This window comes from Larus michahellis, chromosome 3, assembly GCF_964199755.1.
Source record: "Larus michahellis chromosome 3, bLarMic1.1, whole genome shotgun sequence".
Taxonomy (NCBI): Eukaryota; Metazoa; Chordata; class Aves; order Charadriiformes; family Laridae; genus Larus; species Larus michahellis.
The window spans coordinates 102,120,257-102,137,381 of NC_133898.1; the positions used below are offsets into that span (position 1 = coordinate 102,120,257).

A 17,125-nucleotide genomic window follows, 5' to 3' on the forward strand; every position below is an offset into this window, starting at 1 on the left:
CATGCAGGCTAGGAAGCATATATGTACGCTTGTATATTTCTGGTACAATAGATTTCCTGATCCAGGTCGTTAATGAAACATTAGTTTTCCTTGATACACGTGGTAACCTTCAGGGTTTTATGAAACCACTTGTTATTTTTAAATTCAAGTTTCTAAGCCTGTAACTGTTTCCCGCTCTGTAGTACCAGTTTTTATGTGATGAAGCAGCAAAAGTCAGTAACATCACTACTACTGCAAGAGTGGATGATGGACAGTGGTACAAAGTTCAAATTAGGTAAGTTTTATATTTTACTGTTGTCTGTATTTATAATTGCTTTGAAGATCACCTAGGTTGGATAGTTAGTAAACTCCAACGATAATTATATCTCATTAGCTATGAGCGATACCTGAGCATGTGCAATAGAATCATGTTATGGCAGTGTGGACTGTTTACGGCAGAATGTTTACGGCTGTAGTGCATTTGGACAGTGCCCGTCACGTCACTGATGTGCTGAATGGAAAAAAATTTATTCCCATTGAAATCATGTATTACCATGTATTATAGCAAACATAAACAGACAGGGAAGCTACTCTGCAGTAGGTCCAAGCTACTTAGTCCAGGGAATAGCTGAATTCCCAACAATGAGAATGTGACTAATAGAAAAACCTTGGAAAACGGATAGGTAGGCAGAAGTAGCGCCATGACTTTTGTTGCTGTCACTGACTTGCAATTCATAATATGATATATTACTCCTGTAAGAGTCACAATACTTGCAACTGAAGGAGGATAAAATGAAAGAAAAATGAGGTAGGTAGTAGGTTTTCCATGTTCTTTGTTTCCAGATTATGTTTGTTTCCTGTCATGGCAATGTAATGGGAAAGGCAAATACATGTTTTGGAATAACATATATACGCACCATTGTAAGAATCCGCAAGAAGGCTGACCGAAGCAATTACATTTGATGATCTTGCAGGCAATCAAGGGGGGAAAAAAACCACCTAGTGTTGTCTGGAAATAGATGTGCAGAAAACCAAAGTGCAGCAGACCTTGTAATCAAACTCATTGGTGACTCCCTTGCATTGTGAAGCTGAACAAAGTAATTCCGACCTACCAAATTATGACCTAGCAAAATCAATTGTACTTGATTTTCACAGAAGGACATCTGTGCTTAAAAAAAAAAAAGAGTCAGATAAAACAAGTCAGTTTTTGGTTTAGTTGAGAACTGTTCTGGAACAGCTGTCTGAACAAAGTTCAGATGTCAGTTATAGATTAGCCAGTTGCACTAATCTTATTACTAAATTGTACTGGGAATCTGGATCAGTAATAAAAAGTGGATCCTTTTCAAATACTTGTGAAAAAAATATTATTTGCACAGAGGCAATGGTGACTTGCATGTATTGTGTTGTTTGTTTTTTTTTTTAACAGGGCAAATGTACATAAATGTATCTAATGACCAAATGTCTGTGCTGTTAGAATGCACAGCCTTTTAAGAACTTGGAAAAGAAAGTTTTGGTTTCATTTCATGGGAAGATTAAGCATGAGAGCTCTCAGGTGCCTAGTTGCTATTAGACAGATTAAAATAGGTCCAAGTCCTCTAGTCCAGCGAGATGAAAGAGAGCTAAGTGTCTGCTTGTCTCTCAGGAGTAAATGGCAAAAAGTTTGTGGTGAGGTACAGAAGGAATAAAAGACTTTTACTAGACTAAGCCTTTCAGAGCTATATCTGTCCAAACGTAGCACCTTTGCAGGACACCTACAACTGGACCCTTTCCCTGTGGGAAACTGTAGTGGCGGCTGTATCCGTTCTATCCATCATATTGTGCCTTGCTGCCTCAGATGTGGCAGTGAGTAGTAGTGAGAAGGACAACACTTTGTTGCTGCATTTCAGCTATCATTGCTGTCATGTTTTTTTCCAACATGGTAAACCAGGCCCCAGATCCGGACCGCAGGGTAACACAAGGCAAAGTAATGCAAGGAGCAAAAGCCAGTAATTCACTGAAGTTGTGCTTATCACCCAAAAAGGGAATAACATAAAACCAAAGCAAGCTAATGGAAGCTAAAATCAAGCGTAAGCATTTCTCTGAACAGGAAGGAATAGGAGACATCCCTATGGCACTGATAAAAGTGGGATTCTCAAAAATCCTGAATAACATAGGCAGTTCTGTTTATTTCTCTGCTTGTGACTCCCTCTCAATCTCAAAATAGAGACAGAATTTTTTTAGAGAAGAGATATAAAGATGATAAAGGCATTAAGCAGCTTCTGTATGAATGGTGACTAAATAATCAAGGACTCTGCAAGTCTATTAAAGGCAACTGAGGGAGAATATCAAAGAAGTCTAAAAAATCCCAAGTGATACAGGGAAAGTGGATAAGGACAGGAGGCATAAAATTTTTAGTCTGTTAGCGAGTTTAATCCATTAGAATTCTATTGTTACTCCTTTTTTGTTCATTTTAAGAGAGATTTAAGATCCCGAAGGTAACGTGAATGCCTGAACTCTCAGTACTGTAGCAACTTTAAAGAAAACGTCCTTTCCCCTGGTGCCAGAGCATTAGAACTGCCATGTCATTGACATTACTCAGGGATGCATTAACTACCGTGATGTGAGTGCACCTATTTTATGCATTTTCCCCCAACCCCATGGAGCAGAAAATAACTCGAATCTTTAAATCAGGCTGTGTCAATAGCTGGAGAGAAAAACAACCCGATTTCTATTTCTGATATTCCTTTGGAGCCTAAAAAGGAAGGAAGAAAAAGTTACCTTCTTTCATTGGCAGAGAATGGTAATTATTTCAGGACAGCTCAGGTAAGATGGGCCACACTGATTTTTGCTGTTGAAAGAGAAGGAATGCATACCATTTATGGGATTCAGGATAGTTAGCGAGCAATTATTAATTAATCACTCTGCTCACTTTAGTAGACTGGAAATGGTTTTGGACATTTTTCTAAGATTTAAAATCTTAATGGCGCAGATGTCAGAAGCATTTGATTAGAAGTTGCTTCTTATTTTCATCTAGTGCACGTTCACATGTGCTTGAGTTAATGAAGAGAATGCGTATGCTGTACAGAAAAGTGTATTGACCACTGCTTTACACACTCTTTTCTTAATTAGCAATTAAATATATGTTGTTGACAATTAGATTTGATAAAGTCACTCTTGAAATATGTGTTACTTGTTTTATGAAGTTAAAATTTAATTTATTCAACTGTGGTATAATGCAACATAGAAAAACTTAAAATAACTCACCAGAGTTATTGCCTCACCAGAGAAACTCACCAGAGAAAAATTGCCGTAGCTTATTTAGCAGCTGTTTAGAGCTTTGCAAACCTTGTTTAATCTTCACAGAACTGATTTGCAGTGAGATAAGTAACTTAAGTTTTGAACAATGGTATCTGGGAAGTTGGCGAAGTCAGGATGGGAATGTAGGAGATCCCACATGCTATAACATCGTGGATATCCACAGTGTGGGATTTTCTTTGTTCTGCAGGTGTTAAGTATTATGAATAGACATCATGGGTAATAAAAAAAATACAGTTTTGTACTAGTTTGTTGAAAGAAACTGCTCATTCTAATTACTTAAAATGTTCCTGTTTGGAGCCCTTTTGATGTGTCCCTGTGATATAAAAGATTTTTGTCCTTCAAATTCACTAAAAGCAATGCATTTCCACTACTGACGATAAGCCATCTGCAAAGAATATACTGCCTCTATGATATCATATTAAGTGAAAGAAATAGACTTAAAAGTAGTGACCGTTGCGTAATACAAGTTGAAATACAGGGAAAATTAGATAGTGATAATATCTTCCTTTTTCTGTTTACAGGAGAACATTTTACTGCTTCCTTTATCCCACAGAAATCATTCCTGGTGTGAATAAAAGAAATGTCACACCTTTTAAAGTTTGCAAATAAACGTGCATATTACTGTCAGACACACATTACTATATCTAGTTCTCGTAGTTCACCGGAATACTCGTGCTGATAGTAAAATAGCAGCATTACTGAAACATATTTTTCATGATGATGGAATATTGTGGCTACAACAATTGTTAACAATTTAATAAAATTGGATATAATAAGAGGACTGGATTTGCATCAAGATTTTGGTTAGCTTGGTAATTTCAGATAGGATGTAACTTTTTGCGTCAGATTAGTCTTTATTTATGGCATTGGCTGCTAAAAACAACACCTTGTCAAGGTTTGCCTCAGAGCAGTGCCCAAGAGCTCTGGTTTAGGTGTGAGCCAGGACTAAGACTTGTTTACTAAGTCTAGCTATTAATGAAAATTATTGCAGCTGTTTCACTCACATGTCTGATTGTATGGCTTTGGTTTTCTTAAGAATGTTACCAGGGAAGTGAAAGAGCTACAGTGAAAAATGGATATGGGCAATATCCCACCGGGATTAGATTTCTGCAGGGTATTATGAAGGGAAGGAAATATTAAAGGGACTCAAGCACTGGGAGGTTTACGTGTTTGGTTTTGTTGTGGAGATAGTTACCTTACGGGCAATGCAGGGGATGCTTTACCAGAATATTCCCCTTCCAGCCCTCATAAAACTGTCTTCATTAACTGCCTTAAGATTTATCTTCTCCAATCTTCCTCATCAAAACAAGTTGTTAAAGTAACATGTATTGCAGAGACAGGCCAAACTGCAGCAGCATTATTAGAACTTTTTCCTTCTCTTAGTCCACTATGATCCATTTCAGTACTGATAATAATAGTGTCTTAATTTCATTGATTAAATAAAAAAACATTTTTTATTTTACCTTTTAATCTCAGGTCACAATTGTCAATTGCTTTAGCAAATCTATCAACTTATAAATTGATTATGCAGTAGACATCACCAGTGCAGCTTCTTTCTTTAGAATAAGCCTGTCCGCTTTGAACTTTTTTCTTTAGTCAACCATGACCATCAAGATTAGAAAACTGGTGTAGATGCTTCGTCAGCCTAGAAACCAACTGCAAAATGTGGCAATTTGCTGTTTAAAAGAGTGCATTATTCTTCTCCTTTAAGTCATAATGTTTGTAATTTGAAGTTTGTACTAGTTAACTATAGGACTTTTGGTGATTGATTGTCTTGGTTTTGAGATGTAGATGTTTTCTGACTCCTCTAGTCAGAAAAAGATCTTTCTAATCATGCCATAATGCAACATATGCTCATTCTGGAGCTTGTATATTGCTTGGTTTTGATAGCTTTTTATGAAGGCCTGAGATAATCCATATGGTGCAAAATATGCTGTATTTATTATCCTTCAGAATACACTACAAAGCTCAGATTTTCCCTAGGGCTTCCAAGCAGGGAAGATAAGCAGATGATAGATAACGTGGTTAGAAAAAACTGCAGATGCTTCTCTGTTTGTTTTTTTTTTTAACTTTTATTTTAAATTCCTATTTTTATTTTATCACAAAGGTGCCAATCACTGGCCTTGATTTTTAACATAACAGCATATAGGTGAAGAGGTCATCCATCTGTTGTTTCATTTACTGTGTAAATGCCATCTACTCTACTTAATGAAAACATGCTTAATGGGCCATCTCCTCAAAAAAACAGTGGAAGCCACAAGATATTAATAGCAATGGCTGCTGCTTAATTAGAGTAGAAGTGTAGTCAACATTTATACAGTGCCGTAAGAAGTGTATTCTTGGTATAAGATAGCTTGGTGCTCTTTTCATAGAATCACAGAATCATAGAAGGGACCTTTCAGATCGTCTAGTCCAACCATCAACCGAACACTGACAAAAGCCATCACTAAAACATATCTCTAAGCACTATGTCTACCTGTCTTTTAAATAGCCTGTTCCAATGCTTTATAACCCTTTCAGTGTAAAAATTTTTCCTAATGTCCAGTCTAAACCTCCCCTGGTGCATTTTCCAGGCCTCTTCCAAGGAAGCTATCAATGGACTTCCACCAGCTGTGAGACATTTGCTGAAGTGCTTGGACATACCCAGAGTTAAGCCTGATTTAAATTTATTACCAATACAAATTATTTTGCAATAGTAAGGAAGTTGTTGTACCTCCAAACTGGCCACTGATAGGGTCCTCACAAACATACTTTCCTAGCTACGGCTGTGTTGATCTTTTATTCAATCCCTGCAAAAGTGCCTAGTGCAAAACTAGGAGTGTATGGAATACAACAGGAGTGCTGACTTATCTCATAATTTCTGATCTCTGTATAGTCTGAATCTTCTACGAGCTCAATGGTCTTACTTGGAAAAAGGCCAGTTTATTACCTTTAGTCCAACTTATTTATGATTTATTAACACTGGTAATAAAATTACATTTCTTGTTTCCTAAATTCCACTGTGTCTTGATTCCTAATTAGGTTATATCTACTACTTACTGATTTGAGAATATAGTTCAGATGCGGAGGAATTTTTATTTAAAACAGAACAAAAATTATGAAAATTTGAAATAATGATACTAATGTCAAGACCTGGATTTGTAAGGTGGAAAACAGGAGTGATTTGTTCATAAAGTATCAAGAAAATGTGAAGTATTCTTTTGTGCTTTGGCTTGGTGTTTTGGACAGAGATAAACAAATCTAACTTACAGTGACCATCTCACAGGTGAACAGGAAGAAGTGAAGAATATCCCCCCAAAAGGGTGTTCTGGAATACATCTGAAAAGAAAAAGATACTGACTTTGCAACAATAAACAGTGTCTGTTGGCACAAGTAGATTAAAAAGTGGAAAACGAACTTTTAGGTGCTGACGATTTTTGTTACACAATGACACTATTACTGCCCACTAGCAGAGCCTGACAGTGCCACAGAAATGGCAATGCTGCGCTGAAGCAAGAGAATCAGAGGAGATTCTGATTTATGAACTGTGAGATTAAAACCAAATACGAATAAAAAAATACTAAATAGAGGAAAAGTTTAGAAATCTTGCTAGTCAGAATATATCTTCATGTGTTTTCCAGTTCATTCTACTAACCTGCATAGTACATTTAGAGAGAATTAATTTGATTTTAATCCTTTCACAGATAAGTAGAAGGGGAGCTGGGCTAATAACATTCCCTCCTGTGACTAATTTTATTCATTACTTTATCTCATAAATACTTGATGATTTAAAAGTAGCTTAATGTATCTTTCTATTTGGAGGTTAAGTGTTCAAAATAAATGGTGATGGTTCTTAAGAATAAACGTTCAATCAATAATGGTTTTCAGATTCTACTATTTTTTTGTCCAAGCACATAAACCTCCCTTTTTAATGACTTAGAGCACTATAGAAATAATGACTTTGTAGCTGCTAGAGAGGAATAGCGATGTAAATACAAATACAGCATCTCACTAAAAATCATCATTACAGTTAAACAATAATAGATAAGCAAATTGGTCTGTACATAGGTTGAATACTGAGAATGCATTGATCATACCTGCTGATGAAGAAATATTAAGGAAAGTGATAGGCAAACAATGAAATTATACTCACCCAGTTTGCTTTGTGAGTAAGCATTGATTTCTGTTGCTGAAGATTATTTTTGTGTACAAATACCAGAAATTAGTTTCGTATAGAGTGTATCAATGCATTTATATTCTACTCATCTTAGGTATTTTCAAAGTAACAGTTTAATTTTTTTCACAAACTTCAGTAGTAGAACTACTTTACCAAAACTATTATCTATTCTTTGAAGTGTCATCATTGTGAAAAACAAAACTATATTGTTATTTCTAGGTTCAAAAACTGTTAATTTTTTCCTTACTCACAGTTGCCTCTTTCTCTGTCTTCAATAGAAAAAGCAAAAAAAGAACATGCCCGCTCTTACTGACTGCTGCATGTCACTTAATTCTATAACTTTTAGAGATACTGTCTCAACAATTTATGTATTTGCCAGAGGCTTTTCCTCAGGCCACGTCCTTAGCTGGTTCTCTGTTTAATCATATTTAAATCCTGTTCTATCCCATGTGATCTGTACCGTAACTCTTAGCTCCATTCTTCACATTATTAATTTCCCAGACTGTTCATAATTTTATTCTCAGAATATCCCAACTTGAAAATTTTTAAAACAAAGGTGTTACAACACTGACTGACATCTTTTGTACATTTGAAATATTTTTTCCTTATAAAAAGTAATAGAATGAAACAATATCCTATTTCCGAATGATTTCTGTTATTTCCAAGGCAGACCTAATATATATAATAAAAACAATCCATTAGTTTCTTTTATACACTTAAAATATGCTGAGCCCTTTCACTTCCTAAAGAAAGTGATTTTAAGTTCTCATGTTTTCACGTGAAGTCAATATATTTTATACAATATATGCATATTAATTAAGAGTAAATACACCAAATATCACAAAGGGAGCTTAGGAAAAAAATACAGTGTAGGATTAAAAGACTATTCTATAGAACTTCTTTTTCCCTCTATGCATGAGCACGTTACATCATTGGAATAGTACAGAGTAAGATACCACAGGCTACGACATTTATCTGCAATAAAATTTCTAAAATTTCTTGGGTTTAGAGTTTCAGGCGAGAAGGGACCACTCATTTTACCACCAAGGGACCACTAGGTTGACCTCCTCTGTGTCATAAATGATCAATATTTTGTTCAGAAAGCCACAGACTTCAATTAAATCAAACCATTTCTAAGATACTTTCCCAAGCTACGTTCTACTGTGGCCACCTCTTCCTAAACCCACAGTATTGGTCATGAATTTCTATATCCAATTGATTCCGGCTGGTAAACCCCAGACAGCACTTCAGTGAAAAGCTGAAGATAAAAGCCGGGTGCAGATTCCTTTCTGACCCTGCTAACCCTGTGTCTCAGATATGTGACCCTGACTATCTGAACAAGTAGTGGCAGGGATCTAAGAGGTGTAATTCACTCTCACCTCAAGGTTTTCTTTTTTTACCTCCTAGATATCCCTTCACCACAAAACTCAAGCTCTGCTATTTGAGAGACGTCCCAGAGAGAGGAGAAACAAAAATAATTAGCCGGTTCTGTACTGGGAGAAAAATGCTGTTAGGCACTGCACATTGCATCCAGCAGCCTGGAGGCATAAGTTTTAGGAAAAATCATTGTGCTGAGGCAGATACAAGGCGGCATGAGTATTTGAAAGATGATGCAAGGCATCCTTTTCTCACTGAAGGAAGAGGGATATGCAGAGAGCGAGACAAGCAGTATAACCGTCTTGTTTATTCAGGCAGCGCTGTGTGAACACTGTACGCTGTAACTCCTGCTTAGCAAGAAGCAAGCTGTCTTTCTGCTTTATCCCACATGATTCCTTTTCAGTCAGAGTCATCTGGAGGCAGGGAGATTGCTCCTCTTCTGAAAGCAAATAAGCTTTGTCTTCCTGAAGGACAGGATGGAGCTTGCAGAGAGTCTGCAGCAACAACGCAGACTGGGAAAATCCTGGGGAAAAAAAAAAAACAACAGAGTCTGCCTGCTGTAGGAAGCAAGCACTAAGGTGAGCCTTGTAAGATCATGGAAGGAAGGAGATTTTGTTCAGCACCAACAGTATATAGCAAAGAATTTATTCAAGTTAGAGAATAAATTTGCTTTCAAGACTTTGATTTAACCTATCACACTTATTTCTACATTTTCATTATTTAAAAAGTTGCCTTTTAAAAATCTGTTATCTTGTGCGCTAAATAAAGTCTATCTTTAAAGAGGGGGATCCTGTTATTTCTTTTCCGAGAAGTCATTTCAACAAAAGGGGAACAATTCAGAGTCCCTTCAAAGGGACTTTTGGCCTCAGGGAGACTTGGTTGTTTCTTCCGTGTTCAAGCTGCTTTGTTCTCCCTCTCTTCCTTTTTTTTTTTTTTTTTTTTTTAAATTCAGCTACTGCCTTATGTGTCTAGAGCTTTTATAGAGAACAGATCCAGATAAAAGTATATACTTTTTTTTTTGTCTTCAGCTGAATGATTTTCTTAATGCAAATTGCTAGGCGAAGAAGGGAGAAGGAACATATGAATGCCCATGGAATAAAGGCTGGAACTTAGTCCTTTGCCTAAATTGCCAGCCAAACCATACCTATAGGTGTATAAGAAATGCCAGTGAGATGATCCAGGCGCTACCATATCTACTGCACATATTCACAGTCCTCCACTTTCAGAATTTCTCTAAAATGTTAGCTTAAAGCTTGTCTTAAAATGAGCAATTTAACTTTCTTTCAGAAACAAGCTTTCTTTCGGAAGAAAATCATGCTGTTATACTGCTGATGTTACATGGGCTTAGTCCTTTAGAACATTGTGTAGTAAAGATCTCGGTTCTGCATTGCCAGACATGTCAGAATACCCTTTGCTATTCTGAAGTCTCTACAACAAGTGATTTTTATTAATTCAGCAAGAACTAAGATTTCACAGAGAAAGAAGGAATAGTGGAAATGGACAGAACCTCGAAATTATGACAGAGAAACTTGGCATTAATATTTTCAGATCTTGCGATTAGTTTCCAGAAATAGAGAATAATGAAAGCAGACTTTCGTCTTGCATATCTATCTTAGTATACAAAAAAACCTCCACTGATCAAATCTTCTAATAAAACAAAAGATTGTTTATTTGCAGCTAAATAATATTGTCTTGCATCAACGCAACATAAAAAAATCTTAATTGGAATGAAAAGCCATTATGAAATGAAAGCTCAATATGTTGTGCATGTTTTTTATATTCCACAAAGAGTGTCTATTTTTCATAAACTTCAGATCAGTCAACAGAGATGTGGTGGGTTCACCCTGGCCGGACGCCAGGTGCCCACCAGGGTTGCACTGTCACTCCTCATCCGCAGCTGGACACAGGGGAGAAAATATAACAAAAGGCTCGTGGGTTGACGCAAGGACAGGAAGAGATCATTCACCAATTACTGTCACAGGCAAAACAGCCTCTACTTGGGGAAATCAATTTAATTTATTACCAATCAAATCAGAGTAGGATAATGAGAAATAAAAACTAAATCTTAAAACACCTTCTCCCCACCTCTCCTTTCTTCCCGGGCTCAACTTCACTCCTGATTTCTCTACCCCCTCCCCGCAAGCGGTGCAGGGGGAGGGGGAGGGGGGGTTGTGGTCAGTTCATCACACGTTGTGTCTGCCGCTGCTTCCTCCTCAGGGACAGGACTCCTCAAAGTCTTCCACTGCTCCAGCGTGGTGTCACTCCCACAGGAAACAGTCATCCGTGAGCTTCTCCAACATAAGTCCTTCCCACGGGCTGTGCTTCTTCACAAACTGCTCCAGCGTGGCTCCTTTCCACAGGGTGCAGTGCTTCAGGAACAGACTGCTCCAGCATGGGTCCCCCAGAGGGTCGCAAGTCCTGCAGGCAAACCTGCTCCAGCATGGGCTCCTCTCTCCATGGGGTCACAGGTCCTGCCAGGAGCCTGCTCCAGTGAGGGCTTCCCATGGAGTCACAGCCTCCTTTGGGCACATCCACCTGCTCCAGTGTGGGGTCCTCCATGGGCTGCAGGTGGATATCTGCTCTGCTGTCACCTCCGTGGGCTGCAGAGGGACAGCCTGTCTCATCATGGTCTTCATCACGGGCTGCAGGGGAATCTGTGCTCCAGCGTCTGGTGCACCTCCTCCCCCTCCTTCTTCACTGACCTTGATGTCTGCAGGGTTGTTTCTCTCACATGTTCCCACTCCGCTCTCCAACTACAGTTGCTGTTGTGCAGCAGCTGTTTACCCTTCCTAAATATGTTATCACGGAGGTGCTACCACTGTCACTGATGGGCTCAGCCTTGGCCAGCGGTGGGTCCATCTTGGAGACGGTTGGCATTGGCGCTGTCGGACATGGGGGAAGCTTCTAGCAGCTTCTCACAGAAGCCACCCCTGTAGCCCCTCCGCTACCAAAACCTTGACACGTAAACACAATAGAAGAGAACAAGCCACTGCTTTTTTCTAACAATGTAATTGAATGCAGTGGATTTAATTATACTGAATTGATCATAATAACAGTTAATAGCAACTTAATACCACCAATTAGTTTGATACAAACTGTTGTTTTACAGCCTCTTTAAGATAAAAGCTTAATTGGTCATGCCACATCTTGGGTACAAATCACATTCCACACCTTTTCAGAACTCTGCCATCAAAGGAGACACTCAGAAGTTAAGATTTAGAATCATCAAAGAGACAGATCTGTGGTGTACAGTGATCTATTCTTGCCTAGCTTTTTTAACCAAATAAATACTAAAAATGTTCCTGTCATTGTTACTTTCTTTTAGTTTGGATCGCAAAAGACCTCGTTAGTCTCACTTCTAAGCATTAAAATTTTCTGCTTGAACTTCTGAAATTGCAGGAGCAGAAATATAAAAACCATAGAGTAAGATTTTAATAACAGGCAACATTCCTAAAACTTTGTTCTATATAATTTTCTGAGGAACGCCAAAGAGTGCTAATGGATACTCAGGTGGGTTCAGTGTTCTGTGGCTGCCTTGGCCCCATGTCACAAGCATAGAAATGATATTGAGAACACAGACAGGGTCTAGAGACCAGAAATAATGTTGGCCTGCAGAGTTCATGTAAATATGAATTCCCACTGTGTGACTATCTTCTTATTCAATGCCGTCTTTCAGTTTCGTCAGTGTTGCAAGTCTAGATCCACCTCTAAACTTGCCACTGTCTGAATGCTTGAATACAGCACTCTCATTCGTGCCAAGCTGTTCACTAAATGACCCTTTACTTACATCTGGCTACATCAACTTGAAATAAGTGCGTATTTTTTTAAAGTTTAATTTCTGTAAATAGCATTTAAGGCTATTATAATTTGAGCAGCAGGAAACTTGAAGCTCTCCCAACTGCAGACAGATTTGGCCAGAGGCACAGATTATTGTTTTTTTCTCTAGCTAAATCTATAGTAGTAAATAAAACCGAAATCTGAAGACCATTTTCTGGACCTGAGGCCAACTGACAGGTCCCACATCGTGTCTATAAAAATACTTCTAGCAAAATAGGCTGGCAACATTTAAAGTAGGAATGATTCCTGAACTGCACGTACCAGTGAACTTTTTCACTTTCAGAACTGGAGGTGATAGCTAGCCTGGGCGGCAACTCTAACAGGGGCTGTGATAACTTCATAAAAATATGGACGATTATGTGTCAGGACTCGAACTCCCGTTGCGGACCTTTTCAGTTTAGTAATGTAAGTGTAACCTCTGTGAAATGAATAAGGGGGTACCGTATTTATTCATTCCTTAGAATACGAAACAAAGATTATTCCCCCACACACACATTCTTAAAGCAATTTACATCATGCCTTGTAATTAGCTTCATTGTTCTTATTTATTTATTTAAATCGCTCTCTAATATCAGACTAGGAAATATGCTCCATGAGTCTGCTGTCAGAGGGAACGAGAAAAAAAATGTTGTTGACTCATTAGTTCATCTGCAACATGAAAGTGTGTGTTACTGGATGTCTCAGTAGGGCACAGTCAGCACCAGCAGATGTGAGCAGTCTAAAATGACGCGTCTTACTGCAGAGTGAAAATATAGCGACTCTGAGTATAACTGGCATATTTTCTATCTAAATAAATCTACTGAGGGTACTTTCAGTACTTAAAGGGGGCTTATAGGAAAGATGGGGACAAACTTTTTAGCAGGGCCTGTTGGGAGAGGACAAGGGGTAATGGTTTTAAACTAACAGAGATTTGGATTGGACAGAAGGAAGAAATTTTTTACAGCGAGGATGGTGAAACACTAGAACAGGTTGTCCAGAGAGGTGGTAGATGTCCCATCCCTGGAAGCATTCAGGTTCAGGTTGGACGGGGCGCTAAACAACCTGATCCAGTTGAAGATGTCCCTGCTCCTTTCAGGGGGGTTGGACTAGTTGACCTTTAACCGTCCCTTCCCACCCACATTATCTATGAATATGAGATTCTGCCTTCCACTTTAAATGTTATTATTATGGGGTTGCGAGTATTTTTTCCTACAGAAGAATGTTGCAGGATTGTAGGCTCATAGGATAATTCCGACTAGAAGGGACCTCAGGAGGTCTTTAGTCCAAATTCCTGCTCAAAGGCCCAGCCAAGGTGTCAGACCAGGTTGCTCAGGGCTTTCAGTGGGGTTTTGAAAACCTCCAAGGGTGAAACCTGCACACCCTCTCTGAGCAGAGAGGTACAGATGTTCCAATCTTAAAGTTGTCTCAAACAGCCTTGTAAAGCCTTAAGGTTTTTAAAACTAGTACTGGGTCAAAATTGATTCAGCCTTTTAAATGTGCATTAAGAAAATGTAATTCTTAATTTTCTGTGAGGATAGGTCTGTTGTTTTGTTGCAGTTTTACAAACATAAGCATTCTACTGCAAGGAGCAATTTCAGTATGAAACCAGAAAATGAAATCTACTAGATACTGAGTTGGAAACAGGAGTTGGCTTTGACTTTTTAAGATAAGAAATCTGTAAAACAGTAATTAAACACAGTGAAAATGAAATATGTTTCTTAGCTTTAATTAATCAGTTGGTTGTCTTCAATAAAACCAGGGAACTTCAGGATTGTTTTTCACAATATATAATAATAAAACTTCTCTTTAATTCCTGTAGTTCACAACTCATACCTGATATATGAGCTGTTTGCAAACCTACTTTTGTTTTTGTTGAATAGACTGAATGCTAACATTACATCCTAAATCGTTCAAGGGTAGTTAGTGACTTGTTTATTGTTGTTTAGCGTGATCACGTTCAAAGTGAAATTGCTAGATGGGTGAAAGTTTCAATCTTGTTTCTAGAACAAGAGATTTCCCTTTCTCATCAGGAGACCCCGATTAAAGAAGCTTTATTCCCAGCAAGGCTGCGCAGCGTGACTGACATTTAATACTTTATCTGGACAGCCCCCTTTCCCTCCTCCTTTCCCCCCATTTGTTTTATTACCTTTTTACCATTTTATGATAATCCCAAACATGTCATTTAATCATTACTAACAAATGTCAGCAAGTGAGGACATTATGTAAAAGGATTTGGATTTCATGCAGACATTGTCATGTTTAGGTACCGTTATCCCAACAGTTATCAAATTATTGTCTGACCTTTCCATCCTTCCAACCTGCGAGGCATTAGGCAATGGATTTAATACTGTTTAGACAGAACTCATCTTCAGGTCATAATTAATAGGCCAGTATTTAATCATTACGTTTATGTGAGTACAAATGAGGAATCTGTGAACTATTACTGCCGGGTTGGACTGAGGCGCAATTACTGGTAGCTTACCCAGCAAAAGTGCTTGAGAGTTGCTGTATGCATTTCCCCCTTTATAATTATGCAAAAAGCTTTGTCTTCTTACTTGACCTTTAAAGCACCCAATGTGCTGATTGTAGAAAAAGTATTTTAAAAGCCTGATGGAAATTTCATAGAGTGCATATATGACCCAGTGATTGTATCATCAGCAAATGCTAAACAATAATGGTTTAAGGTTGTTATTCTAATTTGGCCAGACCCTGCTAGATTCAATCAAGCGCAATCAAAGGTCCGTGGCTGACATTCTAACAAGCTTAGGGGGAAGGCAGCTCACGCTATTGAATTGCATTAACTTGTTTTCTGACATAAAATACTGGGAATTAATTTCAAAATATGTTTATATATGCACACAAAAATACCTCTGCATACCCATCATATTAGCTGTTAAAGACGAGCTAACAAATATGTCTAAAGCTAACATGAAGAGAATTACATTTGTAAATACGGTGCTTTTGAAATAGAAGTACATACGTGGTCACAAAACCAGTTACAGTGTTAGCATGTGTAGAATGTGTTGAAGAAATAGTAATTAAAAGAAAAGAAAATAAAAGAAGTTGTTTGGGCAGATTTCCTTCCTTTAGTACGTCTGTAGATTAGTTTACAAAAATAAAAAATGCCTGTCACTTCCCCTCCTGACTGTCTTCCACTCCAGTCTTAAGGATTACGTTGCATTAAAACAAGCCTGATTTAAAATATTTCCGAAAGATTGCTATCCTGTCATTATACCTTTATTCATAAATATTATATCCTTTTATCAGGAAGAGGAAAAAATTTAGATATTTAAAAATCAATAATTTTTTTCTTTAGGACTCTCACCAAAGCTTTCTGCTGCAGAATTAATACGCCCAAGATGTCACGCTGGGGTCCAGCCTTAGGAGTAACTGCTTAAGCATTGCAAACAGAGCTACCCGAGAATGCACGTAGCACTTACACACATTATTAGCAAACTTCCTTTGTAAGCACATAATGAAAATGGTGTGCTGCAGAGCCTTGTGTGTGTGCTTAGACGTACAACCATTGCATGGTATCTACAAAACGTGGTAGGAAAACGTTCCTTTCCTTGATTGCAGTTCTGGTTACGATTTTCTCCTCCTGCTCGTTCGTGTTAGCTATTTAGCAAGTTTAAAAAAACATTGTAAAAAATCAGGTGAAAACAAAACAACAAAAAAAATCCCCTGATCTGATCCCTTAAGTAGTTTATATTTAGTCCACGGGATTAAAAGCCCAATTTATTTCTCTTCTTTAATATTGATTTTAACAACGAAACAAAAATGTATGGTCTTCCTCTGAAGTTATTTACCAAAGGATGGACAGGCCATTTTGCTTGCAAAAAAAGATTTATAGTCCTTCTGTTAAAAGGCTACTACCATGTTTGCATATTTTTCTGAAAGTATCACAAAACCAGAGTTATACAGAAAACAGAGAGAACTGTTTGCAAATGTTGCTAATGTTGTCTCCACCCTCTCAGTTAAAAAATTATATAAGACCTTATCAAATAGTATGTGAGAAATCCTTTATATGTCATTATCTGACAGAGGATAGTGAAGAAAACTCCTTCCATGCTCTTTTTGTAACTAGTAAATTCAGAAGCTAATTTTGCATTATCAAAGATAAACTGAATTCCTACTTTACCTGTAGCATCCTAGCTGAATTACAGACTGTTGCTTTTATGTTGATTTTTTGGGGTTTTTTTTTGGCATATGCTATTTTCACATAGGTTTTTTGTGGCACCTCTATTACAAAGGTACTTTTAAACATATGGCTGATTGAACTCTGATTTGTTTTGTGTGCAAAGAGGAGGACAGGCTGAAACAAATTCCTGTGAGAGAGACTTGTTTAGTTCTGGTATTTCTTCACTGTGCTTTCTTTCATGAAGACAAGAGTGCTTGCTGCCACTTGGTTATCAGAATGTAAATGAGCTTCACATCATTAAAAAAAAAAAAAACTGAAGAAAACCAAATTGTTTACTTTGCACCTTCTGTTTATTGTTA

The 17,125-nt window shown here is 37.7% G+C and overlaps 1 protein-coding gene across 1 annotated transcript in view; it reads left to right on the forward strand.

Annotated features, from left to right (window-relative positions):
- Positions 1–17,125, forward strand: part of EYS (eyes shut homolog) — an 875,293-nt gene that overhangs the window by 565,645 nt on the left and 292,523 nt on the right. Inside the window, exon 33 of the mRNA XM_074581469.1 lies at positions 183–274. Within this exon, the coding sequence (XP_074437570.1) occupies positions 183–274 (92 nt within the window). The remainder of the gene's footprint in view (positions 1–182; positions 275–17,125) is intronic.